The sequence below is a fragment of the Hoplias malabaricus genome, chromosome X2 (assembly GCF_029633855.1).
Source record: "Hoplias malabaricus isolate fHopMal1 chromosome X2, fHopMal1.hap1, whole genome shotgun sequence".
NCBI classification, from domain to species: domain Eukaryota; kingdom Metazoa; phylum Chordata; class Actinopteri; order Characiformes; family Erythrinidae; genus Hoplias; species Hoplias malabaricus.
This window is the reverse complement of record NC_089819.1, coordinates 23,112,881-23,140,612: the sequence shown is the minus strand read 5'-3', so window position 1 is coordinate 23,140,612 and position 27,732 is coordinate 23,112,881. Positions and strand designations below refer to the sequence as shown.

Here is a 27,732-nt window from a genome sequence, read left to right as displayed (position 1 = left end):
CTTACCCTGTTTACCTCCATTGTCCACCATCTATGTCACATGTAAGACGCCTATTAGAGTGTCCCAACTGGCGGGGGGGGGGGAGGGAGGTGGGGGACCAACGGTCTTTTAAACCTTATTCCTTGAATTAGTAAGAAATAACATGTTTTCTGACTATCAATAAACACAAGTTAGGAACTCAAATTCCACTGTATTTATTTGTTTGACACTTTCATATCGCTGCTGCTGGTGCTTAGCCTTTAAGTCTGAGTTTGAATCTGTTCAGCTTTCAAAGCTCAGCACATTCACTTGGGTACACTCAGGATCTAGATAAGGAATAATCAGCTGTTTATCTTTTTTCCGGAAAAGGTCACAAAGTGTAGTGATTGACCCATATTCTGCTTTCCTTCTCTAAGGCCAGTGAGGTCGGGGTATTTTAGCTTACTGCTGCTTGGGTGTTCATTGCTTGAGTATGTTGCTTGATAATTTTTTACTTTTATTACTCTCCAGGCAACTGAGCAAATGAAAGCACAACCCCAGAAGTCTTCCAGCATCATTGTTGCATTGACTGACGGGAAACTGGATGTTTATGTCCATGAACTTACGACAGCTGAGGTGAGGGCTCAGTACTGCAAGCAGTATAACTGTAGAGTAGTAAATTAACTGGCTATAGTGAGTGTGTAAAATTGACTGGGTGAGGGTGTGATTGACTGAGTGAGAGTGTGATGCCCTCTGACGGACTAACACCCTGTTTGGAGTGTGTTCCTGGCTGGAGCAGTTAGAAGAAGATAGAAGATGAATGAATGTAAGAATGAATGAGAGCGGACTTGCACATCTCGTTTTAATTATACAGTATTATGTTCTAAAGAAAACACAGGGGTCAGACTGTATCACTTTTATCCAGTCTGTTATAACTCTGCTCATTTGGGGATCTGTAAAGAAGTGATATGTAGTAATGAGCACTTTTATGTTTTATATGTAGGCAAAAACAGCAAGGAGTTATGGGGCACGGGTTTACTGTGTTGGTGTCAAGGACTTTGACAAAGATCAGGTAAATAAAATTTCAAAGCTTTTACTATGATGTAATAACTACTTTTCATATTAGTTACAAAATAATCAGAGAAGTCTAAATCTTGGAAAGCCTGAATTCAAATAACTGAAGTGGCTCATAGTCTACAAAGTGTTATTGTTTTGTAATAAAATAACGAAATATTAAAGACATCATATCTGGGCCATTCCTCACCACTAGACTTGAAACAAATTCTTATCGTCAGCACCTTTAATTCACTTTGTGCATTCTGCTGAGTATTAACATTAACATTATTAACATAGCGTATTCTCCAAATGATCTCTTTCCTCTCGCCCTTGATCAAAGACGTAGATACTAAAAAGGAAATGGCCAGCAGTGGCCAGTGGTTTGGAATGCCGTGGTTTATTTCTGTCCATTCTTAAATCTTTTTATGTGTCTGCCCACAGCTGGCGGAGGTGGCGGACACAGTAGACCAAGTGTTTCCAGTTGAAGATGGCTTTCAGGCCCTCAAAGGAATCGTTAACTCGGTGAGCCTCTTTTTCTTTTAGTTATGTGTATGGTACAGTTGCAACTGGCAAAGGTTGGACACTGTTTTCTTTGTTAAAATAACATCCTATACAGGAAGTAATCTTAAATATAGAATTTAGCTGCCAAATATATATTTTGTCCTGGACTTAATTCAATATTATTGTGTTATTAATACATAGTTATTGTGCAGTAAAATTTGCGGATGTGGGTTGTTTGTAGAGTGTGCTCTTATTTTAGCCTAGACCTTCTGTTTTATTTGAGGATGCACCAATACCAAATTTATAGTGTGTTAGATATAGCCTTATTAAGTATGAATATAACAGTTTTCATAACCGATAATTTTCCATTTTTGGATTCATCTGTAGGAAGTGTAGAGGGTATCAGTACAGAGTAAAACACATGAATAAGTGTAACCAGAATTTGTATACAATATAATACATGCTTTAGTTTATAGGAGCAGTTTGTCGTTTTCTTCAACAATTCATCTTCATGTTATGGGAAAGTCATTATACTGACACCTAGTGGTCTGGATGCATCAGAAATCCTTTGCACGTGTGTCATTCAGAAACCAAAGCAATTTGATCCTTCATCCCCTGTCTCAGCTACAGTTTAGAGACAAACATAAAGGCTATAATCATTTTCAGAACAATTGTTTGATAGTTTTTGGTGCCTCGTCACAGCAGAGTTATCTCAAAGACCCAAAACAGTGCTTTTCAATGGTATAGTGTTGATTTTGGTAAACAAAGCTGCCAAAGCTTCTTCTTCAACCTCCAGTTTTCCACTTGTTTGTCATTCTTTGTGTTGAGCTGCATTTGAACAGAGCTGTGTTCAGGCATTGGTTTAAGACAAGGGTTTTCCCCAGTATCTGTTGGTTTGGTAAAAGTAAAATGATCGTACGCTCTTGTACTCCAGGCGGAGAATATCCAGAACCCCTGAAGTCAACATTGTTTCAGTTGGGTGTGCCTCATGTCCACAGAGATCAATTTCTGAAAATGTATTTGCAGTCACAGCAGGCATTCGATGATCCAGAGTGCATTTTCTCATCGATTGAAATATGTTTTTGCATAAATGTTTTTGTCCAGAGAAGAGTGAAAACAAAAACCTCTCCTATCGTCTCATCACTGAATAAGCCTATTTGGCCAAATGGAGATTCAGGCCTAGCAAAACATAGGCATTCTCCAGTGATTAGTTATCCTGGAGGCTGGGCTAGTTGGCCTCATGTCGTTCTCTGCTCAGATTTCCAGGATTTGAGATCATCTGTGCAGCTTTGCAGCTAAGGTCTAAAGTAGATTTGGGGGAGATTTCTGCAACAGCACCAAAATATAGAAAACAACTTATTTTCTACTGATAAAGTCAAGTGACAGATCTACCGCGTAGAGTGCACGACTGACTGAGCTTATTTTCTCTAGCTCCTCTTATGGGTCTCTTCTATTGGTGCTCTCTAATGTGCCACCTTATTTCCTGCTGTGCTGCTTTTACTTTAACTAATGTAAATGTTCCGCTGCACGGTGGCGCAGCAGGTAGTGTCTCAGTTACAGCTCCAGGGACCTGGAAGTTCTGGGTACGAGTCCCCTTCGGGTGACTGTCTGTGAGGAGTGTGGTGTGTTCTCCCTGTGTCTGCGTGGGTTTCCTCCGGGTGACTGTCTGTGAGGAGTGTGGTGTGTTCTCCCTGTGTCTGCGTGGGTTTCCTCCGGGTGACTGCCTGTGAGGAGTGTGGTGTGTTCTCCCTGTGTCCGCGTGGGTTTCCTCCGGGTGACTGTCTGTGAGGAGTGTGGTGTGTTCTCCCTGTGTCCGCGTGGGTTTCCTTCGGGTGACTGTCTGTGAGGAGTGTGGTGTGTTCTCCCTGTGTCTGCGTGGGTTTCCTCCGGGTGACTGTCTGTGAGGAGTGTGGTGTGTTCTCCCTGTGTCTCCGTGGGTTTCCTCCGTGTGACTGTCTGTGAGGAGTTGGTGTTTTCCCCGTGTCCGCGTGGGTTTCCTTCGGGTGACTGTCTGTGAGGAGTGTGGTGTGTTCTCCCTGTGTCTGTGTGGGTTTCCTCCGGGTGACTGTCTGTGAGGAGTGTGGTGTGTTCTCCCTGTGTCTGCGTGGGTTTCCTCCGGGTGACTGCCTGTGAGGAGTGTGGTGTGTTCTCCCTGTGTCCGCGTGGGTTTCCTCCGGGTGACTGTCTGTGAGGAGTGTGGTGTGTTCTCCCTGTGTCTCCGTGGGTTTCCTCCGTGTGACTGTCTGTGAGGAGTGTGGTGTGTTCTCCCTGTGTCCGCGTGGGTTTCCTCCGGGTGACTGTCTGTGAGGAGTGTGGTGTGTTCTCCCTGTGTCCGCGTGGGTTTCCTCCGGGTGACTGTCTGTGAGGAGTGTGGTGTGTTCTCCCTGTGTCCGCGTGGGTTTCCTCCGGGTGACTGTCTGTGAGGAGTGTGGTGTGTTCTCCCTGTGTCTGCGTGGGTTTCCTCCGTGTGACTGTCTGTGAGGAGTGTGGTGTATTCTCCCTGTGTCTGCGTGGGTTTCCTCCGAGTGACTGTCTGTGAAGTGTGTGTGTTGTTGGCTTCCCCTCCAGGTTGTATTCCCACCTTGCGCCCAATGATTCCAGGTAGGCTCTGGACACACCGCGACTGAACTGGATAAGCGCTTACAAATAATGAATGACTAATGTAAATGTTCCTCACTAATGAATGGTACTTAAGTTATTGATTGTCTATTTATTATTACTTTATTTTATAATTCACCAGTCAAAAAGACATGGTTAAATACTTTTCTATGGAAAATGTATAAAATGATATTTAACTGGAAATTCACAAAGGTGCAGTAATAATAATAATCAGATAACTGAACAAAATCAGATTTTGTGAGTAATTTGATTAATGTGTTTACATGCACTTGGGAAATCGGATAATGGGAATACTCAGACTCAGTCTGGCAATGAACTTGGTTCTTCTTTTTAACAGCCAATAATATCACAGAAAGAGCTGCTACTTGGTTTTGTTAACATTGACCCACTTACCTTAAGATATGGATCTTATTTTCTTATGATGTCTAATATTTCGCAGTGCTGCCTTTCTCACAGCTTTATCCCCACTGCTGCTGAGACAGAGCCTTTTATTAAAGGAGTGTCGGTGCTTTTAAACGCAATGCGTGTCTCTCTGTTACAGACAGAGACCGAGCTGCTGGACCCGTTTAACAGTAACGACTGGTCGGCACTGTACTGCAATGCATTTGTACATTTACCAGCGAATATTATGAACCTTTGGTCTGTTGAGTGCCCCTGTGGTTTATTGGATCATCTGTCAGTGCAAGTTTTTTAAATAGTTTTATACTTAGAAAAGTCCCTTAGCAGTTGGCACCCACCACTCACAGCAGGCCATAAACGGAACCACATTCTGTAATAGCATCGCTATCAATACATATTTAGAGACACTTCCGTTTGGAGCATCATCTCACCTCATGAAGCTTAATTCTTTTCCTCCACGTCTACACCTGTATACATGTCAAGTGTGTGAAATGGCCCCAGCTTTTCCATCTGATGCAGAGCTGAGAGAGCTATAGATAACGGGGTAAACGAGAGATATTCGGCTCGCTCGGCCTATATTAAGCCGATGTTTACTTCCCTACTCTAATGATGGGTTTGTTTATCATACGTCATATTTAATCAGTTCTTTTTATACTCTTCCCAGCACTTGAAACTGAAGCCTCATCTCCAGCGCTGCCGATTCCAAGCACCATATATTTTGGTTAATATTGTCTTTTTTCTGCTGTGTGTGTATGGAGATTTGCATAGTTTGTCCTCCTCTGATTTATACGGATGATAGCTGAGGCGACCGGCGGCTCACACAGGCCTTTTTATATGATAATGTCAGCCTGGAGCTTCTAATAGAGCTGAAGAGGAGGGAACGATCACGCATAATTTTCCCATAACGGCCGACATAGTTCTTTCCCCTCGCCACACTCTTATGTGACAGTCCTCCCATTGATCCAGATATGGCTTAGCATGAGCAATGCAAAATCTCTATTAGGTGCGCTATGGTTGGGAAAGAAGCAGGAGGGAACAAATAGAGGCGATGTATTTATTTACACTGATGGTAAACAGTGTGCTTAGAATTTTTTATTTTTTTTACTTTGCAGATACTCAAGCGGTCGTGCACAGAGATCTTAACGGTGGAGCCGTCCAGTGCCTGTGTGAATCGTGAGCACTTTTGCTGGTCTTATGTTTTCAAATATGTTTGTGTGTGTGTGTGTGTGTGTACCTGCCTCAGTGTGAGTGTGTGTGTGTATGTGTGACCGGTTTGTTGGGTCTGCGCCCAAGCATGCTTCTCATTATGTCCTCATCTGGTTTACATACTGCAGAGTCCTTTGACATGGTCCTGAGAGGCAACGGGTTCACACTTGGGAGAACTAAGGAGGGAGTCCTCTGCAGCTTCATGGTGGACGGCATTACCTACTGTCAGTACAGTCTGACCCACTCACACATGCCTTAACACTCACTTATTATACAAACAATAAAAACAGAGTAAGGGCTGAACAGAAGAAATCATTTTCCAAGTGCAGTTTTCGAGTCACAAATTTAGTATGTTTTATCATTGCAGTGTTGTTTTTTCTTAATGGGTTTAAGTAATTTTTCACCAATGATTCTTCATGTAATGAATACTGATACGTACCAATAAGGGACTCCAAAGCAATTTGAAATTTCTTATGTTATTATATTTAATTTTATTTCTTTGATCCTTTTATTGGTTCAATATCAATGGTGCTGTTGCCAGCTCTACGTTATACCACACATATCATACCACCAACTACAAGTTTTTAAGGCTAAGCACCACTTAATGGACCTCCATAAATATTTCACATTATTTTAGTTACTGACATATATAAGTATGAATTAAAATGAAAATAGCAGCTTAATTTGCTTTAAAACGGACAATTTTATTAAATTGACGGAAAAACCCGAGCTCGCTACGGAAATTCTTGAACGCAGCCGTGACGTCACTGGTGGACAACAGCTGAACAACGCCGCGGTAAAACACAGTTATGACTGACTGTTATGACAGTATCTAGCTAGCTAAATAACCAACATTATTCATGACAATAGCCTAGCAATAAGCTAAACTCAAATTTAGAGGTACCGTTATTCTTGTAAATGTGATCGAGGTCGAACTCAAATTCATCCGACACTATAAACCTCCGTAATGCAGCTACATAGCCGAGTATAATCTGAGCCACCGAGTTTAGCAAGTCAAGCTAACGTTAACTAACACCAACTAAAACAGGCGAAGTGAGTGTCCTTACCCTGTTTACCTCCATGTTACAGAGGCTCTTGAACACCTTTCGTTGGTGTCCTTACATGCCCATATTGTTGGAAAAGCGCCAGTGAAATGAGCTACAGATAACGGAGTGAGCGGAGGGTCCTTTCCAAAGTGCCCGTTTAAAGTGGACAAATTTAGTCCATTTTCTGGATATTTTGGGATCATGGGCCATTTGTGCACAGATGTCCCACTGTACATTGAATGATTGCAGCCAAAAACAACTCACCTTTTCGTCATTTTGCATTAAATTAAGTGCAGCTTCTAAAGTTGTTGTCCACCATCTACGTCACAGGCAAGACGCCTATTAGAGTTTCCCAAAACCGTTGGGGGGGGGACCAACGGTCTTTTAAACCTTATTCCTTCAATTAGTAAGAAATAACATGTTTTCTGACTATCAATAAACACAAGTTAGGAACTCAAATTCCACTGTATTTATTTGTTTGACACTTTCATAGAGCTGCTGCTTAGCCTTCAAACTCTAACCAAATAATGGTTAGGTAACGTGAATTGTTATGAGTTTGAGTCTGAAATGTGCTGAACAGGAAGGATAAAGAGTGTGCCAGATGTTCTGATTTGCCTTAATATTACTTCTCCAAATGGGCTTGCTTTCAAATAGTTGCTCTGCAAACACATATTGCGCATTGGACCTAAACCCACTGAACTTATTCAGCAAAGCTGTAACTTTAAACTTTGTTATTTAGAAACTCTGCCTCAACCGTGGAAAAGTTTTTGATTAAGAATTACAACCAAAAGTATGAGAGACTAAAACAGAGACCGTGAGTTCAAGCTGTGAAAAGCACCTTGGAGTTAACCACATCCTGCAAATTATTGCCAAATTTAGCCTGAACGTGAAGACGTGTGCTTTCTCACACGATATCTACTCTGCTGCGTTGTCTGTCCCTAGATCAGACAAAAAGAGACTCATGTGGAAGACATGTGTCTCTTCTTTGTTTTGGAAGTGGAATAGAGGAAGTACGCCGTTAAATTTAGAAACTTCTTTCAGTGACTGTATTCCAGTTCTGTCCTTATCTACGCAGAAATAACTTTAAAGGAGCGATAGGTCTTTTTTAAACCAAAACTTAACAAACAGTATTGATGAAAGTGTTAAAAAAACGTCAAATAGCAAAATGTATGAGATAAAGTATTAAATTGCTTTGTAGAATATTAATGACCCATAATAATTGGAGCAGCCATGTTAAGAGAAGTTTACTCCACTATGTGTGATTATAATGTTATGTGTGTTATGAGTTATTGCTCCTGTAACTGAGTGAGCAATCATTTTGGCCTTGGATTGTGTGCTGCACATGTGCAGAGTCCCACTGAGTCCTGCACAATGACAAATGGTGGAATGTTGTGCATCTGGAGTGGAGGTTATTCTCCAATGAGCTTAAAGCTTCATGAATGCTCTCTTTTATTTTCCAGACGAGAAGCCAACCACAGTGAGACATGACTATGTGCTGTGTCCTGCTCCCGTGCTACAGTATGCTGGACAGTGAGTATCCAAAAGTGGCTTGTTGAAACAAATGACGTGGGTGTGTGTGTGTTTGTGTAAAGGAGTGGGAGGGCCAAGCCTTAGTTGTTAAGCTGCACTGTGTTTGGTTTGCCATGTGGACATCATTTCTATTGGCTGAGGTCAGCAGAGGTCTGAAAGTCAAATGAAATATTTGTCAGGCATCCTGCTCTTCTCACTCCATCTCAGCATTATTTAAGTGTCCTGACAGGTTGCTTAACATGTCGCTTTTATTAGTTCAGTTATTGACAAAGCTCTGTCTAGTTGTATAATATGCACTCTGAGTGGGGAGCAGCCTGAGAGAAACAGGGCTGTAGCACAAGCTCAGAAAGGTGGCTGCTGCACTATAAAACTGCAATAAATAAATAAATAAATAAATAAAATCCGAAAAATGTATTGCTTAGATGTTGAACAAACACAGAGAACAGAATTTGAAACACTGAAGTTTAACATCATTTAATATAATCTGGATTCAATCCTCACCTCATGTCACTGTCTGTGAGGTGTGTTCTCCCTGTGTCTGCAAGGGTTTCCTCCACAATCCAAAAACAGTCGACATGTTGGTAGGTGGAGTTAAAGTATTCGTAGGTGTGAGTGTGTGATGCCCTGGTGTGTTCCTGCCTTTTGTCAGGGTAAGGTAGACTCGGGACCCAGCGCAGATCAGTTTACAGGAGACTACTAATATTACGTTATTATTGACTATTACCCCATGTTTTCTTTCTCTGTTTAATCAAGTAAAGGAACACTAAGTTGTATAAATACTTTAATATTACAGCTTCGAAATCATTGCCATGCTTCACTGTCCTGTAATGCAGATAACAGGGCCTCTGTCATTGCTATTCCCTGCTCAGCACTGCAGAACCTGCGCTATGTAACTTTTGGAGGAGGGTAGGAAACCACCTACCCCACTTGCTTCCCCTCCCACCACTTTTTTTTGTAGGACAGTGTTGTAAAAGTGAATTACACTTTGCAGCTCTAGGGTTAGTGTTCTCCCTGTGTCTGCGTGGGTTTCCTCCGGGTGACTGTCTGTGAGGAGTGTGGTGTGTTCTCCCTGTGTCTGTGTGGGTTTCCTCCGGGTGACTGTCTGTGAGGGGTGTGGTGTGTTCACCCTGTGTCTGCGTGAGTTTCCTCCGAGTGACTGTCTGTGAGGAGTGTGGTGTGTTCACCCTGTGTCTGCGTGAGTTTCCTCCGGGTGACTGTCTGTGAGGAGTGTGGTGTGTTCTCCCTGTCTTCCTCCCTGTGTGACCGGGTGCTCCGGTTTCCTCCCACAGTCCAAAAAAACACACGTTGGTAGGTGGATTGGCGACTCAAAAAAAGTGTCCGTAGGTGTGAGTGTGTGAGTGAATGTGTGTGTGAGTGTGTGTGTGTTGCCCTGTGAAGGACTGGCGCCCCCTCCAGGGTTTGTTCCCGCCTTGCGCTCAATGATTCCAGGTAGGCTCTGGAATCCCACAATTAAGAGGTTCAACTTATAGATAGTGGAAAACCCTGTGGCTTTTTATGGCAGGTTCCCCAGCTCCAGCAGGAACACTATACTACACCAGTAAGATTCCTCAGGCAAGACTCCTAATGCAACTTAGCTTCTTCTGTAATATGAATAACATCTAAAAAATGCAGAGTATAGCGAAAATAATCCCTTGGAATTGACCTCATGCTTATAGCCACTTCTCTGCTCCTGATGACCTCTACAGTACTTCCTCTCTGCTGTTCTATTTAGTGCTTTAGCAACATCTCACTGAGTCAGAGGGCCTTATGATAAACATTGAACTGAGTCTCTCTGAGATTATGCTGAGACTTGTGCACATAATGCAGCGTGTTATAACAGCAGAACCCCTGTAGGTGATCGCTATTTAAAGGATGTGCTTAATTAACTTTTGGCTGGCGACTATGACCCATTAAGTGGTTAGCTGCTATGAGCGGCGAGTAAACACATCTGGTGGAGGGCTTTAAAAGGATGTGCGACAGATGCAGCGATTCCCTTTTCCACGCTTCCATTTAAATAATTCACCATGCCCTGACAATCGGCATCACGTACCACCTGCATCTTGTCTGAGTGCAGGAAGGATATCTCTCTCTCTCTCTCTCTCTCTCTCTCTCTCTCTCTCTCTTCCTTCCTGTTTCTCTCTTCTCTCTCTGTCTCATTCTCTCACTGTCTCTCCATCTGTCTACATCACTATAACTGTGTACCCGAGGCCAGTCTGTAAACTGGATGTGTGCTAGCTTCTCTGTATTTTTTTTTTTTACAGCTTCATGTCCTTTCAGACTCGCAGTGCTGAGTTGTTTTCTCATAGTGAAAGGAGGAACAGAAATGAGAGTAGAACTGAAAAGATTCTTCATGTATAGGGCTTTTTTTAACACTTTGTAGGCAGACTGTTTATTTAATGGTTAATTAGCTGTACTTTACACTGTGTGTTTCATGAGGCACGGCCCAATAGAGATCCAGGGGTTGCTTGGATTAAAATTCAGCAGTGACTAAATGAACTTCACCTTTTCTCAGTCAGTAATTGAAGTGGTGTCCTTGTAGTTTGAGATTAAGCGAAGACACATGTTGGACTGAACAACTACGGACCCCTGAGATTTTCTCATCTGGGATTTGCGAGGGTCCTGGTGGTCCACGTCTGTAAATGCTTGGTTATGGAGGCCTCATCTGCGGCGACAGCTGTTGTGTCGTCAGGCTGAGGATCCACGGCATCTGTCAGCCTCCCCATATTAGTGTGGACCGGTGCCGCCCCTCTGGGCCCCGGCCAAGCCGAGAGCCAGGAGCTGGGCTCTGGCAGGGGCATGTCCTCACCTGCGTTTTTCACAGCCACGACAGAGGAAGAAAATAACTGAGGGGCCAGGGCTGACACCTGCTCACAGGGCAAGCCACCATATACAGCAGCGCTCATCAATAATCGATCTGATCACTTCTACTAACATCTGGAGCTGAGCCCAGACAGCACGCCTGCCTTCCTCTGCCCACGCTCGATAGAGGGAGGCTAACTCCAGCCAAAGTTAAATACGTGCCAGTGGGAAAGGCCTATGCAAATAGTCTGAATGAATAGTTTAATAATAAATAGTTAAATATATAGTGGTTCAAATCACAGAAGTTGATACAGATTACGTGTTTGGAATGACATTTTTGTTAATTATTAATTCACAATTAATTAATTGCTCTAAAACAGCTTAAAATAACTTAAGATCAAAGGTACCACACAGTCACTGGCACGGTAGCATTATTGCATCGCTATGGTCACACCCTTATATTTAAATAAGCTCACCAGTGCACTAATACTCCACTGTGTGTGTGTGTGTGTGTGTGTGTGTGTGTGTGTGTGTGTGTGTGTGTGTGTGTGAGTGAGGCCAGAGATTCTTTGAAGAGTATAGTGGATATCACTGCTCATGAGAGCTGAGCTCTCCTATAATTTTGAGAATCTGGAATGACACCATTGCACCAAGTGTTTTTGGCCATGACAGTCCTGTATTCACTTATTGTGAACTGTTTTGTGTGAAAGCAGGTATAATTCCCCAGTGCTGGGCGATATTACCACAAATCAATATCACAATTAAATTAACATTTTACCTAAATTCCAACTAATGATTATTTAGATTTTTTCCCCTCATAGTTCACAGATAAGGCTTGTGCTGTATATTCTCAAGTATTAAATCTGAGATATGTTTTCTAATGTTACTGGGAGCTTATCATATATCTTTTTTAATGCCAAGTGCTGTTAATATGGTGGTTAATATGGGTGGTGTGATTGTGTTTCATATTTGGACACTGATATTGTTGTATGTCAGTGTTTACATTTGAGTTCTTTATGTTCAGTGTCATATTCGCTAAAGTTAAAACATGGACACAGCATTTTTCTTTGGTTCAAATTGCTCGAGTTGCTCGGCTGGCCTCTGTTTTTAGGTTTTCCTCCATGTTGTTTCCATGTGGCAGATTGGATGGGGCAGATTTATGTGACTACACTTCGGTAGTGTGGTTTTAAGGGGACAGTACATGAGCACACAATGGGGGTCGTATTAACAACAGAATTAACTCCAAATGATGAACAGAAGAAAATCTATATATTCAGTACAGGCAAGAATACTTCAAAAAAAGTTCTGAATGTCTATTTCAATTAATTATTCGATTAGTTGCTCGGCTCCCTAGTGATTTTTAATACTTTGGGGTTTACTACTTTAATGAATAGTGATAAACTTTTAAACTGCAGTGTAGTTTCACAATCATTTTCATGACCCCAATGTTCCTTTGGCATTATAACCAAACTTTGCCTTTGTTTCTTAAAGATTATCATTTTTTTTTTCGTCTCTGAGCTCTCTAAACTTACAGACACAGACTTTTACAGCATCTTCCAGGGTTGGAACCGATGGGCTTCCCAAGTTCCCCGAGCTCGGTCAGTTCCCTTTTGTTTGGCAGATTGTCAGAGCTGGTTGCTGCCGAAGAAGAAGAATCATTAATAATTCAGATCATACATTTTCACATGTTTAAGGAAACTTTGAAAGCCATTAGTGACACCAATGTCAGCCAGTCCAGCTGCATCACTTCAGTATCGCTCTCCATCACCGTGTGGATTCTGACGCCAAACCAAACCCAAAGACATCTCTCCAAGTCTCTGGTGATGCTTTGAGTGGCTATTTCATCATCAAGGCTTATTTTATGTCCAAGCCCAGGGAGCTTAGGGGACCTTATGCCTTTTCAACATCTGCCACTGTCACTGTGTCTTTCAATCTCCTGAATCCTGCAAAAGAGAGGGAGGGACTGAATGATTTGGAGACATTTTCAAAAAGGCTTTTTTGTTCACTTATCTTGTGAATATAAATTATTGTTATATTCTATGAGTTAAGGTCCAGGGCTATTTTTTTATCTACCTTTTCTGACTCAAATATTGAATGTAGTGTGCCAAACAGCTAGTTAGTTGTGTTTGTGGCGTTGTATGGAGGTTAGCTTGACTCTGATTGAACAAATTCTTCTGCAGGTAGTTTATAAGCTCAGTGTTATTCATTCATGTTTGTTGGACGTCTATAACATACAGTGAATTATTGCAACTGTCTCAATCTTTGGTCCATATACAGAGCTAATTGTGTTTGAGAACCTGGATCATTTAGGGCTACGATTTCCTCAAGGATCCCTTTATCAAGCTTTAGGTTGGAATTTAGATGCTGTATAAACAGAAAGAAAGACACGTGATAGATTTATAAAAGTGAATCTTTGAAAAATTCTGGAAGATATGGTCAGAATATCCCATCTCTGTGGGTTTGATTGGACACATTTGAAGCAACCCGCCCCCATCCGGTGTCCACATATCCAGCTTGATTAACAACCTGCCCAACATTTGCATGTATCGAATATGTCAGCTAAATTAGCCTCTCCTCTCATCCATTTAGTAGACGCCCCTAGTTAACATGCAAGAACCTTTTAAAGGGTTCTCACAAAGCGATGAAGCGGATTACAGCCAGAGCAAAGGCAGACAGTTCAGAAACATTTCAGCATCATCATTAGAAAACTAACTTTATCACTAAGGGATTGCTAGGACTTCATTGATTCTTTGAAAGCATTTACAAAGTTACAGAGTGTCATTGTTATTGGGAAATGTTTCTTTTTTACTGCTCTGAATTTACAGAGCACTGACCTATCACGTATTCCATTACAAACAGGGCAGGTTTAAACCTTTTACATTGATTTTGTGCAATAAAGTATATATTTACACTGCAAAAAACGAAATCTAAACAAGTAAAATTGAGTTAAATCCAGTCTAAATATCTAGTGTTACTCATTTGGAAATTGTCGTAAGAATATAATATGATTATTCAACTTATTTCTAACTTATTTTTACCTACAGAAAGTGGCTTATTCCATTGGCAGATATTTTTGTTTCTTTTAAGCATAATTTTATGTTATTTTCTTGAATTTTCTTGAATATCTGCCAATGGAATAAGACACTTTCTGTAGGTAAAATTATTTAAAACAGGTAAAAATAAGCTAGAAATAAGTTGAATAATCGTATTATATTCTTACGACAATTTCCACGAGTAACACTAGATATTTAGACTAGATTTAAGTAAATTTTACTTGTTTAGATTTAATTTTTTGCGGTGTAATATTGAATAAATATATTACACCAGTTTAAAAGTAATCATAATAATTTCTAGGTCGTGTAACAATCCTGGAACTATATATTTCTATATGGAACAATTGCTAACAAGTTATTTTAAGAACGATATACACTATATACATTGGATACTACTTAATTAATTAACATTTTATATATAACCAACTACATATTTAATTAAAACGTTTGGTAAAAAATGTAATTTAAATAAAAGTTTGAAATAGCTGGTTTAATGCAGTGCATGCTGTATACAGTTAAATAAAATCCATTGAACCCAAGCTCATTTTTAAATTCAGCTTTATTATTATGGGTTTTTTATTAACATTATGATATAGATGGTGTAAAAATACATATTTTAAATACTCTTTATATTTTTTTCCAGTATCACCCACCCCTAAGACAAAACACAACCAAATATGACACAGAGCAGAATCCCCTTTACATAATCATATTGTAGATATTCTCAGGAAGGACTTTATATCAAGGCTCCTCATGTGACTAAACACACTTTTCCCAGATGACTCTTTTTTCCAGGAACTCACAACTCACCCACAAGCCTGCTGTATTGTTGCCTATTGTTGCGCATGGACAGTATGGGCTCCTCTTTTTTTTTTTTTTTTTTTTTTCCACATTCTCTCATTTTTGGAGGGATCTCAGGCGTTCACTCAGTCGATTTCGTGGTCATGGATTCTCATTAGCTCCATGGTAATTGTCTCTCGCATAATAGACATATGGAAATTACAATGCCGTTCATCATTAGTGCCTTAATTGCAAGCACCTTCCGGCTTCTTCTGCAGTAAATAAGTGATCGAATTCCCTTTTCTCTGTCTGCGTTTTTAAACACTTCTTAAAGATTAGTCTTGACATGTCTACAGTAAACATAACTTCTGCTACATATCTACAGCGCAGTTGGTTTATTTTGTAAACAATGTGAACATTCTGCGCTTTTCTTTGGAAACATACTGTTGTTTAAAATATTTCTGTTGTACTTTCAATATAGAGTCAGATGCAGTGACCTCAGGCTCATACGCAGCTCATTCAGAACGCTTCATTGGATGAATCAGTGCAGTTCTGTAGAGATTATGCACACAGCCTCTACAGTTAAAATGTTTCAGTGATGGAGCACATTAAAGTATCTGATTTCACTTATTGGAAAAGATGTCTCAAAACTATTTTGGAGTAAGATAGAGGGATGTGGGCGGCACGGTGGTGCAGCAGGTAGTGTCGCAGTCACACAGCTCCAGGGACCTGGAGGTTGTGGGTTCAATTCCCGCTCCGGGTGACTGTCTGTGAGGAGTGTGGTGTGTTCTCTCTGTGTCTGCGTGGGTGTCCTCCAGGTGCTCTGGTTTCCTCCCACAGTCCAAAAACACATGTTGGTAGGTGGATTGGCGACTCAAAAAGTGTCCGTAGGTGTGTGTGTGTGAGTGAATGTGTGTGTGTGTGTGTTGCCCTGTGAAGGACTGGCGCCCCCTCCAGGGTGTATTCCCGCCTTGCACCCAATGATTCCAGGTAGGCTCTGGACCCACTGCGACCCTGAATTGGACAAGGGTTACAGATAATGAATGAATAGAGGGATGTAGAGTAGCTTTTAAAGTGTCCACAATGACCTTAATATATCATTTCAATTTCCACAGACAAATGGAGGTTCTCATCAGCTTGAATGGTGGGGCTTCCTACCTCACAAGTCCCTTCACGATCACAGCCATAAGTTGTGTAAGTAACATGTAAATGACAGATGTTTTTTGTTTTTTTATGTAATATCAGAACGAACATTGTAAAAAATAGAGATACAGAGTCGTATGTAGGTTATTGTTCATAAGGCTATATAACACCCACATAAGCATTTCATGACAACTGCCATAAACCCTTTTAAACATCTATAAAGGCTTATTACAGCAAGCATCAGCGGTGCAGTGGTTGTATAGCCTTCTGAAAGATGACGTACAGGGAAGCTTTACCAGGTGTTATATAGGAGTATAGTGATGCGGTAGAACATCCAAATAAATGTAGCTGAAATCTGTTATGTCCTTTTTCAGTCAGATGGTTCTGTGGTGTGGATTGTGTTGCTGGTGCTGCTGCTGGTCCTGGCTCTGGCTCTGATGTGGTGGTTCTGGCCTCTCTGCTGCACCGTGGTGAGTGATAGACCCTTTAATCGATGTGATTCTTCTGAGCGTCACTTTCTAATCACAGTCATATCGTTCTCCACCTGCTAAAGGGTTCTAACATACTTATAATAGTGGATTTAACAATAAATCATTTAAAACATAATGTTTAATATGTTTATACACTTAGGGGTAGTTTGTTCCTGCGTTTGCTGCAGGAACAGCCTGTTTTTAGCCTGGACACTAAATGTTGGAACATTTTCTGTTTTGACTTGATTGCATTTAACCAGGAGAACCTAAGTGAAGCCTGTTACAGTTTTGGATGTATGTATGTGTGGAGGTATTGTCTGGAGATTGGTCAATCCAGAGAGCACAATCCATGTGCAGCTGCTCCCGAGCATCCCATCTTTTTCACCTTTTTTCTTATGGTGGAACAAGCTGTGTATGTACAGCTAATATGGATGCCCTGATTATAACCATTTCATATTCAGATCAGATCAGCGCTGAGAGGTTTGAGTGAGGATAGTGTCGGCTGAATTGAGGCCATTGTGTACAATCTGTGCACTTATTTGAGGTTTGTTTTGCACAAATATTATGACCATTAAACTGTCCTCTGTGAGTTCTACAGAGAGATGAAACAAAGCTAAGATAGCATTCTTGCCACATCCTGCGTTTTTTTTTTCTCAACAAGTCAAACAAAGTTCAAGGGGAGGAATACAAGACTGTTTCAGCAATAAAACCCACTGTGAACCCAGCACTGCAACGGTTCTGAGCAACACTGCCTTTGTACACAATAATGTCCTTGTTTTAAGCCAATAATATATTTTATTTTGCATTGTTTGCGGTACTGTTTAAATATAATAATATAAACTATTATGAAGCTGGAGTGTTATTATGGAGTTGGTGTGTTCTCCATGTGTCGGCGTGGGTTTCCTCCGGGTGCTCTGGTTTCCTCCCACAGTCCAAAAACACACGTTGGTAGGTGGATTGGCGACTCAAAATTGTCCGTTGGTGTGAGTGAATGTGTGTGTGTGTGTGTTGCCCTGTGAAGGACTGGCGCCCCCTCCAGGGTGTATTCCCACCTTGCGCCCAATGATTCCAGGTAGGCTCCGGACCCACCGCAACCCTGAAGTGGATAAGGGTTACAGATAATGAATAAATTATGAAGCTAGACTTTAATTTATGGCAATTTCAGGTCATTGTGATCATGGAAATAAGGTGTAAAACGTGACCCCTGAACAAAAACAAGACTTTCGTCTGTAAACAAAGATGTGGCACTGAGACAGGCACAAACATGCAATCAGCCAATTTTATAGAGTGATTTTGGCCCAGTTGGTTTTAATTTCATAACGAAGGTGAAATACACAAGATGATTTTTCCATTAGAATTGTGTTTGATACATGTTCCTTTATAAAAAATAACTTACTGTTTGTCAAATATAAAATTCCCTTATACCTCATATCAACCCACGCTTTTCCTAAGCAGGAATTAATACGATAATCTGTAAACAAACATTTTCAAAGTCAACAACTCATAGGAAAAAGTTTGGTCTCAGATTTAAAGGAAAGGAAAGCAGCTACACTTCAGAGGCTTAACCAGGGGAGTGGGATACAGATGGCGTGCTTAGAAAAAGTCCACGCTTCTGGAAGCTGGCAAGAGGAACAAGAGAGAGGCGTGTTAATGTGGCCCCCAAAATGATATGCGCCACCTCTCTCTCTTTCTCTCTCTCTCTCTCTCTCTCTCTCTCTCTCTCACTTACTCTCTCGCTCTGAGAACCTGGCGGGAGCTCATCCAGGATGAGATGGAAGCATATTTTGGAAAACCAACAAAGGCATTAAAATGTAAACCCCCTGCAGCATGTCTGGACTGGGCCCTGCTTGTCTTGGTGGAGGAGCTGCTGCCTCCCTCCATCAGGGACCTCTAGCAGAAGAGAAAGGCCATGTGTGCTTTGTTAATATTTAAACTCATCCATGCCAATTTTTCAGCAGTTAGAAATATTCAGAAGCAGGGAGCCTTCCTCCCCGTTTTTTTTCTCTCTCTCTCTCTCTCTCTCTCTCTCTCTCTCTCTCTCTCTCTCTCTCTCTCTCTCTCTCCTTTAGCCTGGATCCACAGTCGCTGAAGGCTGGAGGTCACTGTGAGTGTGGAGTTGAGAGTTACACTTGAGGCACAGAGCATGTTAATGTTAACTAAATTACACAATTGATTCTTTACAGACAGTGCAGATTTTTCAGTTAATTTAATAAAGGACTGATAATCATTGGCACATTTGAAGAGAAAACTAGGTTAATATTAAAATATAAAAGCATGAGCAATGCTTTCAGGCCTAACATTTTATAAAATAGAGCTGCGCCCTTGGCCTGTTGATCTGAGATGATGAAATCTAATCATTAAGAACGGACAATGCACACTATTAGAATGATATCGTGTTTGGCTACATCACATAGCCAAATAGCCACAAACCCCGTAATGTATCTTTATTGTGCTACACCTCTGTAATGTGCCCTCCTGGATTATTACACTGATGTTTTCCCACAAATAGGTTAATTTCTTGTTAATGAAAGTGCATTTTAATTTGCAAATATGCTACCTGCCACTTATCCCAGATCTCTTTAAGCCGGGAAACAGCTTGACACAACATGGTGCACGGAGAGGAAAAACGGGACAGATTATAAACTCCAATTGGACAATTATCTCAAAGCCATATGGGGATGTTGTCTCCTCAGCTTCTGATTGGTCGGTTTTCCAGCGGTGGCTTTTAGCCGCTCAGGCGAGTGTCAGATGGCTAAGTATTGGATGGTTTTGGATTTAATTACAGTACTACTTTATCGTCCCGAACCACGTTTCCGAGGGTTTGCGTCTGCGCCGCATCTGTCCGTCAGGTAGTTTGAAGACCTAACAGCTCGGCATGTCATTTGTGTAATGCCTTATTTATCCCACAATATGTCAGGGAAATATAAATCCGCCGCTTAATTACTCAATAAAAGAGCTAATCCTTTAGCCGAAGGTTCTCCCTAAAAATATGTTAATCATTGCTCTGTGTGTCCCCCACCCACGGGCCTTCACGGATTTGCCAACAGTCATTTATGAGTCAAAGAGCAATTAATTAACTCTAATTGATCATTTTCCATTATTCTAATGACAACAGTGGTGTAATGGTATCAATGTGCTTTAATGTGAATGAAACAGCTGTTCGACCGATGATATGTGATAATTACGAAGCATTTTTCTGAAAACTAATTTCCTAAATGCATCACCTACAAGCCGTGGTCTATCCATCTTCCCTGAGTAATGGGGCAAGGCTTGCTTCCTGCTTTGGAGCGGCTCTGCAGGGAAAGCTTATAGTGAGCTTATAGTGCAGAGCTTCTTTTTCTTCTTTTTTATGCTAACTTTGCTAGTCTAATTACCATATTCATACATATTTATGTAGTGACCTTCCTTTGTATTTTTACAGATCTGAGACTGTTATTGATTTATCTGTTTTTGGAAGGTTCCTTTTCACAGTAACTGTCCCTTGGCTACTTCAAATCCTTCCAGACCCATAGTTGAGTTGTTGCAGTGGGAGTAAATGTCCTGCTCAGTTGTTAGGGAACTCCTCTAATTCTGAGAATGAATAACATTCAACATTCAAGATTGGTGCCACCATCACAGGCCAAATTAATTGAGCTTTTGCAATTATTGAATTAAGCTATGAGTCAGAACGGTTACACCATGATTTTCTTAGTGCTGCTCTGTAATCGTGACTACCCTGAGACGTTTTGCAGCAGAGCAGTCCTCCTGGTTGTGGTTAGCCGTGTCATATCTTCCGAGAACATTGTGCTTACTCTTCAGCAATGAAGCTTTTGTTCTTATGACACAGTTCACAGAAGTGAGGACATCTCGCCTGAGAGGGAAGTGAGCTGATGGAAACCTTGTTTTTATAAACTGTGTTTTTGTCACAACACAAATATAGCGTGCTATTGTTATGCTCATATGGTTGGCCACAATAACTTATAAATAACTAATAAAGTCAAATTGAAATAGGTTAATAATTTTATGAAGCTTTAGTCATTTTCAAAATATTATCTATATTAAATATGATTTTTCAGTTCGGTAACAAAAAGTCAATTTCCCCTTGTTAATTCTGACTCTGTGCGTGAGCGTCTGTGTGTGTGTGTGTGTGTGTGTGTGTGTGTGTACCGGGGGACGAGGCCCTCCTCTTCCAGACGGGGTCTGGAGCGCCGCCTAAGCCTCCCTTCCGCATATCATTGGAGCTAATTAACTCCTTAGGACTTATGATTGGGGGATTGCTGCGGAGCGCTGAACCTCATCCAATTAATTAAGAGATAAACGGGCTGCCATGCTCACCCCAAAGACTCCCCTGTCAACAAGTTGATTTTGAGCTTTTCTTTATTTTGCACCAGGGGCCCACTGTGTTGGTTTACAAGCAGAGCCCTGTAATCAACTGTGCGGGGAGGTGCCAGGCTCCAGTTGTTCAATTGTAAATCTGCTCCTTCGAGTCTGTGCGTGTCTGTGTGTGAGGAAACCGAGAAACAGCCTTTCTGCAGCATACCTAAGGCATTCATTAGCCTTGATTTGTTGATTTCTTCGTTTCTGGGAGGGTCCACCATATGGAAGAGGAATTATACAAACGTATCAGCCAAGTTACCGTTCATCTATAGTGTTTCCAGTCAAAGTCAAGGAAAAGTCTGCTTCCATTTATGTTCACAGCTTCTTTACAGCTCTGTAAAAGCTGGACGTATTTGTATTGTGTGAAAACTTGACTCAGAATGTAATTCATTTATATTTCCTCATACTGTGAGCAATATACGTGATGTCTAAACCCCCAAACACACTCAAATAAAATTATTTGTTTTATCCTCACCAGGTTATCAAAGATCCACCTCCTCAAAGACCTCCTCCACCACCCCCAGTGAGTTCAATGCACTGTACAATGCGATTAATATAATAGATGTTATATTATTGATTGAGTAATAAATGGTTAGTAATATTCATAGTGTTGGCTCTCATTTTGCAGATACCAGAGGAGGACCCCCTGCCCAAGAAGAAATGGCCAACTGTGGATGCCTCTTATTACGGAGGAAGAGGAGCCGGTGGGATTAAACGCATGGAGGTGAGCTCTCCTTTTGGGCTGTCCAATATCTCATTGAGATCACTTATGATGAGAGGTCATTTCTAATGTTTTGAACCCCATGTCTTAAAGCTACTTCAGTGCCACATGGTGGGAAATCACCTACAAATAATGGAAGCTTATAATACACTTATTTTACTTCAACTTCTGCTCATTTACCTCACCATTTCATCCGAAGGAATCCCCGATGCTGCCATAAAACAAGCTCCATTGCTATATCAGCTGAAGTGAAGTATTCATTCATTCATTATCTGTAACCGCTTATCCAATTCAGGGTCGCGGTGGGTCCAGAGCCTACCTGGAATCATTGGGCGCAAGGCGGGAATACACCCTGGAGGGGGCGTCAGTCCTTCACAGAGCAACACACACACACTCACACACTCACACCTACGGACACTTTTTTGAGTCGCCAATCCACCTACCAACGTGTGTTTTTGGACTGTGGGAGGAAACCCACGCAGACACAGGGAGAACACACCACACTCCTCACAGACAGTCACCCGGAGGAAACCCACGAAGACACAGGGAGAACACACCACACTCCTCACAGACAGTCACCCGGAGCGGGAATCAAGCCCACAACCTCCAGGCCCCTGGAGCTGTGTGACTGCGACACTGTGCTGCCCTGAAGTGTGTTAGAGGAAATTGAGTAAACACAAGCAAAAGAACTTGGTCAACTTGATTCAGTTTAGTTGTCAGAACAAAGTTTAGGACAAAGGAGTTTATAAGCCATACAAATGAACTACTTTTTAATGGTTAATATGTATTAACTATTTCCAGACCTGTTTTTCTTTTGAGCCCAGTGTCAGTTTTATTAGCCTTGTTGCACCAGTGAAAATTAAAGACGCATACATCAGACCCAACACGTCTTGGGAAGCCCGAGTCTGTGTAAAGCTGATTTTTGAGGCGACCCACAGCACATAAACGGCTCATAAAGATTTTCAAAAGAAACCCCAAAAGCGAGCATATTGCTCTCTTTTGATCCGTACATGTGAGCGTACTCTCTGTGTCAGGACTGGAAAGCCTTGCACCCCCCCTCTGAAAGTTTTCAACAGAAGTCTCCTCAGATCTAGAACACCTTGAGTGACGCCTGAGACGTGACGGGCTCCTGCCAGTTTGGCTTCCTCCACGTCCTCTCCTCTTAAGTCCTGCTGACGGTGAAGGCTCCGGATCCGCTGCGCTAGCCTTAATGAATTCATCTCCTGGACTCTCATCCTGTCAGTCCCTTTTGTTCAGCCATAATGCACCGCTCATTGCTGTCTCCTGCTCAAAGGGGAGTGGCGTTGCTCCACGCTCGGCTGCCCCTCCTCCTCCTCTTCGCCCTGTGAAGAGGCACAGTCGATGTGCTTTCCGCAAAACCTCAGGGAAAGCTTTCCTCCAAGTTTTCCCAGGAGTCTCGCCAGCAAACAGGGCTTTCCTCCCCCCTTTCTTTAACACCCGGAGCTTTTATTCACTCCGACAGGCCCCATCTCCATTTCTGAGGCTTCCTCTGTGGACCTAGGGAGAGGTGCGCCTAACATCAACCTGTCCTCTTTTCCTTCTTGCCTTCTTTCCGCTTAAAGCCCACGCTGACATTTGCCTAGGGAGATTTGCGGCGTGGGGAATGTTTTATTCATCGGGAGTCTTTCTTTACTTTCTCTTTTCCTTTTTTTTTTTTAGAGGCCCAGATATCCATAGGTGATGCAGAAAAGCTGTTCTATATTGTAGTGGCTTAACCTACAGCTTGAAGCAAACTGCCTTAATTAAACTTATACCCCGCAACAGTTGTGAGGCACAGGGTGATGGAGACAAAGCTGTCTGTACGGTGCAGCACAAAGTCAGAAGTCTAAAGAGTCACTGTTGTTGATTTGTTTAGAATCCATTGCACATCACTGACGCTGAATGAAATCAAGGAATTGAATTGTCAGCAGACAAACCATTTGTCTTTGATATCCAGGTGCGCTGGGGTGAGAAAGGCTCCACAGAAGAAGGAGCGAGGCTGGAGATGGCCAAGAACGCAGTGGTGTCGGTTCCAGAGGAGGTAGAAGAGCCTATGATCAAAAAGCCCAGAGCACCTGCACCTGACTATCATCGGGAGACTAAATGGTACACACCGATTAAGGTGAGTTCATTTACGCCACAGCTGCGTTTCAGTGACCTCAATACCTACTGAAACGAAGGGTACCAATCGGTAATTTTCTCCTTTTGTCACAGTGACAGCTTTTTATTTACTAGAAAATTTAAAAATTAAATATGGCAACATTTTCTGTGAGGATTTGTAACATTCAGCCACAAGAACTGTAGCTCCCACTTATTCCCAAATCTGTGCTCCAGAGAGATCAGCTCCACTGCTTCACAGCTCAGCCTAGAGGGCTAAATACCCTTCTAGCCAAAACTTTACATTGAGCATAGGGGCCTTAGGTTCATGTGCAGCTGCTCCCGAACACAACTGGATGTCTGTGTCCTCAAGAAAAGCCCTTTAAAGAACCAGATTTCACAGATTATGAAGGGTGTGTGCACATTTATGATCGTAATGGTGTGGGGGCACTGATTAACCACATAGATGTTTCTGTTCTCTCTATTCAGGGACGTCTTGATGCGCTGTGGGCTTTACTGCGGAGGCAGTATGACCGAGTTTCCCTCATGCGGCCAACCAATGCAGAAAAGGTAGGCCACTTACTCCCAAGTGGGGTTTTACCTGCACCAACAATAACGAGGCCAAAGCACTGGCACACAACTAGCACACAACCACGTTATAACTACAGCCAGTGTACCACAGGAAACTGAGTGTGTGTGTGTGTGGTTTGTGTAAATGCACTTTACCACACTGAAAACCAGCTGCACACACTCAGAGAAGGATATGACACTCACAGCCATATACGGCAAACCGCTGCAGGGCTTAGAACTGTAGCCTGCTCAGCTGCATATACAAACAACACTGGCTTGTGGAAAACAGCAATACAAATGAGCTTAGAGCAGAGAGCAGTGTGTTCTGTAGTTGACACCGGTGCCTAGTTAATACCATTATCACTGAAGTTCATAGGGTCCTCTGAGCATTACTGAGTGTGATTTTACTAGGCAACTGTTTAGCCAACAGTTGCAGTGCTTGCTACAGAAGGTCAGCTTGCTACAAGGTTTATCCCACTGCAAATATGTTACAGGACTGTGATCGCTGTGATTCAGCAGTATTTCCACTGGCAGTGTTTTTTTTTTTAGTATATTATAGTATATATTTTTCAAGTAACAGCGTTGATAAAAGTCCTATCAAAGATTTTCTTAAATTAGACAGTTCTTCCAATTAATTGGAATTGTTTTGTTTGTTTTTTCTTTTGTGTTTTTGTTTACATAGTAAATTGAAGGTTAAAGGCAACATCTATGATTGTGGGGAAACACCGTTCTCTTGTTTATTTACGTTCAAAAGGTAGAATGGTATATTTGAGGGGGGAAATGACTGTTGTCTGTACTTGGCTGAGGTTTAACTTGTCTGTTTTTATTTACTGATTGAATTAACGTAGAAACGTATTTGTAAATCAAGTTACTACAAAACAAAACAACTTGAGTTACAAACATTCCTTCTCCACAGGCGGGTAATATTGACTTATTTCTGTTGTAGATAGGACTGACTCTAAATTGGGCAGAGCAGTAACTGCATGAAAGTAAACACAAATAGAAAGTCAATATTACCCACCTATGAAGTAGAAATAGAGCAATACCCTCATCTCGTTTCATGCTTTTCAAAGTTTGGAGGTCTATTCATTGTCTAAAATCCTCCAGATGCCATTTCTCTGCCGTGATCAGCGAGAGAAAACCTAGCATACCGGACCTAGCATCCCGGATTTACTTCTTTTGATTTTGTGCTGCTTCTTACATAGAGTGCAAGGACTTGTCCATTCACAGCCCTGGACCCGTGTTCATGTGCGAGCACAAAGACCAGTTTTAATGGAGCAATGCACACAATTTTAATCTGTGTTATCTTCAAATCCCTGGTGAACTTATGCCAGGTCTCATGCTCATGACAGCTGGGACTTGTGGATACCTGTCACGGTCAGGCTTGTTTATTGATAATGTTTTATATAACAAGTGGTTCTGAGCAGTGAGCCTTGTAGAAGTATAGCATTGTCTGTCGACACAGTGCTTTACTATACAATCTTTTTTTATCCTTGCGCCTACTTCAGCCCACCACATTTCAAATTCAATCCTTTTCTGCATGCTCCTGTTGGTTTATACTCCTCCACCCTCTGGTCCCATGGGAGGGGATAGGATTTCCCTGTTGTTCCTACAAACAGGAATCCTCTGGGTCCTGTGAGCCCCGCAGGATTCCCATCCAAATATCACCCTCTATCTTCGGTGTTAATTGTTCTTTTTGTTCTGTGGAAATATTCCAGTCATGCTCGCTTCCGACTTTTTTTTTTTCCTCTCTAAACAAAGTGCTGAAAACTCAGTAACTTAGATCAAACCTGAGAGTGAGGCAGGGAGGAAGGGGGAATGGACCGGATACATGGAAGACTTGAAGCAAGTCCCTGGCACGCTTCAGTCAGGCCACAGCTCGAGCGTGCCTGACTTTCAAGCCCTTGATCAGGTGCGCAGGGCCCAGGCAGGAGCTATCAAAGCCTGAGGAGTCCCCCGCCAGTGCCAGGAGCAGAGGCAGGGTGGGCCGGCGCCGAGCGAGAGAAAGAGAGAGCGGGGGGCTTTGATGGCCGACAGCAACCCTCCAGGGTCATGAATTTTTCAGTGGCGGATTGCCGGGTTACAAGGACTCATACAGGTGTAAGGAAGCAGGTTGTCGTAGACATCTGTTCAGCTCCGGGACCCTGGGGTCTGCACCCCCCCAACCCACCACCACCTCCCCTGCCACACTCAACCCCCCCACCAACACACACACACCCCCCACCCTGCCTGCAGCCAGACTGCTGGATTGTCAGCAGATGTAGGGTTTCTTTTTTTCTGAGGCAGCCCAAACACTTTCTGGTCTCACATTTACCGCCTGAGGGGCTCCAACACCAAAGGTAGAGGCAGGGGTGGACACAGCTGCACAAGCCGAACTTGCCTGGGGCACAAATAAAGAGATCTAATGCGGTTTGACTGTGTTGTCGGGGGAGACCGGGGAGCCGGAGAGGCACTTCAGAGCCCAACTTAGCGCCGCAACATCTGCCGTCGAGTTTCCGGAAAAAGGTGGCTGGGGACAGCAGGTATGAGGAGGTGGCAGTCTCGATGAGGGCTGGCCCTGTTACGGGCGGGGGGCTCTTTTGAACGAACGCCTGCCTTTAACGCCCACCTCCAACCAACCGCCTGCCTCAACGGGGTTCGCTATTGTTTTACAAAGCAGCGGCATGCAAAACACACTAACAAGCTCCTTTATAAATGATATATTAACATACATTAACCCTGCAGAGCTGCGGCACAAAGGCAAAGTCAAGGCACATGGACCTGGAGAAGAGAGTTGCTAATTTGTGTGTGTATGTGTGCGTGTGTGTGTGTGAATGTGTTCGAGAGAGTGAGGTGTTGCTTTTTAGCTCCTCCTGGGAGTAATTGTGGCTTTGCTTGTATGGGGGTAATGAGTAGAACTGATGGAGTAAAGTTGATGTCTTGAGAGTGTTTATTTCCTAAACGCAGCTCAGCATCTCATCACAACTCAGGAAATAGCTCTTACCTCTGCCTCCCTGTGCAAGTGCAAGCAGTTACGTCTTTTCTACTGTCTGTTGTCTTCCGGGACACAACACGTTTAAACACATTTACCCCTAACAGTAGCTTGAGGTTCAGAATATTCTTCTTTTAATTTTGCAGTGGCGCTGTGAGGCTAATGTCGCTAACAAGTGATGGAAACCTATTGCTACCAGCTCTCCCAGCAATTTTCTAATAAAGTCTCTAAAAAGAATGGTTAGTTTCTAGTTCTAGAAACTACAAAGGCATATTTATAGAGTATTTATAATATTTAAATCTTGATGAATTTGGTCTATGCTGCAGTCAGGTGGGTAAAGTATGTAATGTAGTGTGAGAAACAGGTGTCTATTAGAAGATAGTCACGTGTCATCTGAAAGTTTTAGGTGTAAAAATAAGTTTGAAATGTTTTTAATGTGTAACTATAATTAAAAATG

General features: G+C 42.3%; 1 protein-coding gene across 3 annotated transcripts in view; it reads left to right on the top strand.

The window, feature by feature from the left end:
- LOC136676719 (anthrax toxin receptor 2-like) overlaps positions 1 to 27,732 on the top strand; it is a 69,871-nt gene that overhangs the window by 15,900 nt on the left and 26,239 nt on the right. For all 3 annotated transcript variants that reach the window (XM_066653907.1, XM_066653906.1, XM_066653905.1), the window contains 12 exons: positions 490 to 594; positions 962 to 1,030; positions 1,456 to 1,536; positions 5,646 to 5,706; positions 5,868 to 5,963; positions 8,246 to 8,315; positions 16,063 to 16,141; positions 16,465 to 16,560; positions 21,395 to 21,439; positions 21,545 to 21,640; positions 23,595 to 23,759; positions 24,224 to 24,304. In XM_066653907.1, coding sequence (XP_066510004.1) covers positions 490 to 594; positions 962 to 1,030; positions 1,456 to 1,536; positions 5,646 to 5,706; positions 5,868 to 5,963; positions 8,246 to 8,315; positions 16,063 to 16,141; positions 16,465 to 16,560; positions 21,395 to 21,439; positions 21,545 to 21,640; positions 23,595 to 23,759; positions 24,224 to 24,304 — 1,044 coding nt within the window. The remainder of the gene's footprint in view (positions 1 to 489; positions 595 to 961; positions 1,031 to 1,455; positions 1,537 to 5,645; positions 5,707 to 5,867; positions 5,964 to 8,245; positions 8,316 to 16,062; positions 16,142 to 16,464; positions 16,561 to 21,394; positions 21,440 to 21,544; positions 21,641 to 23,594; positions 23,760 to 24,223; positions 24,305 to 27,732) is intronic.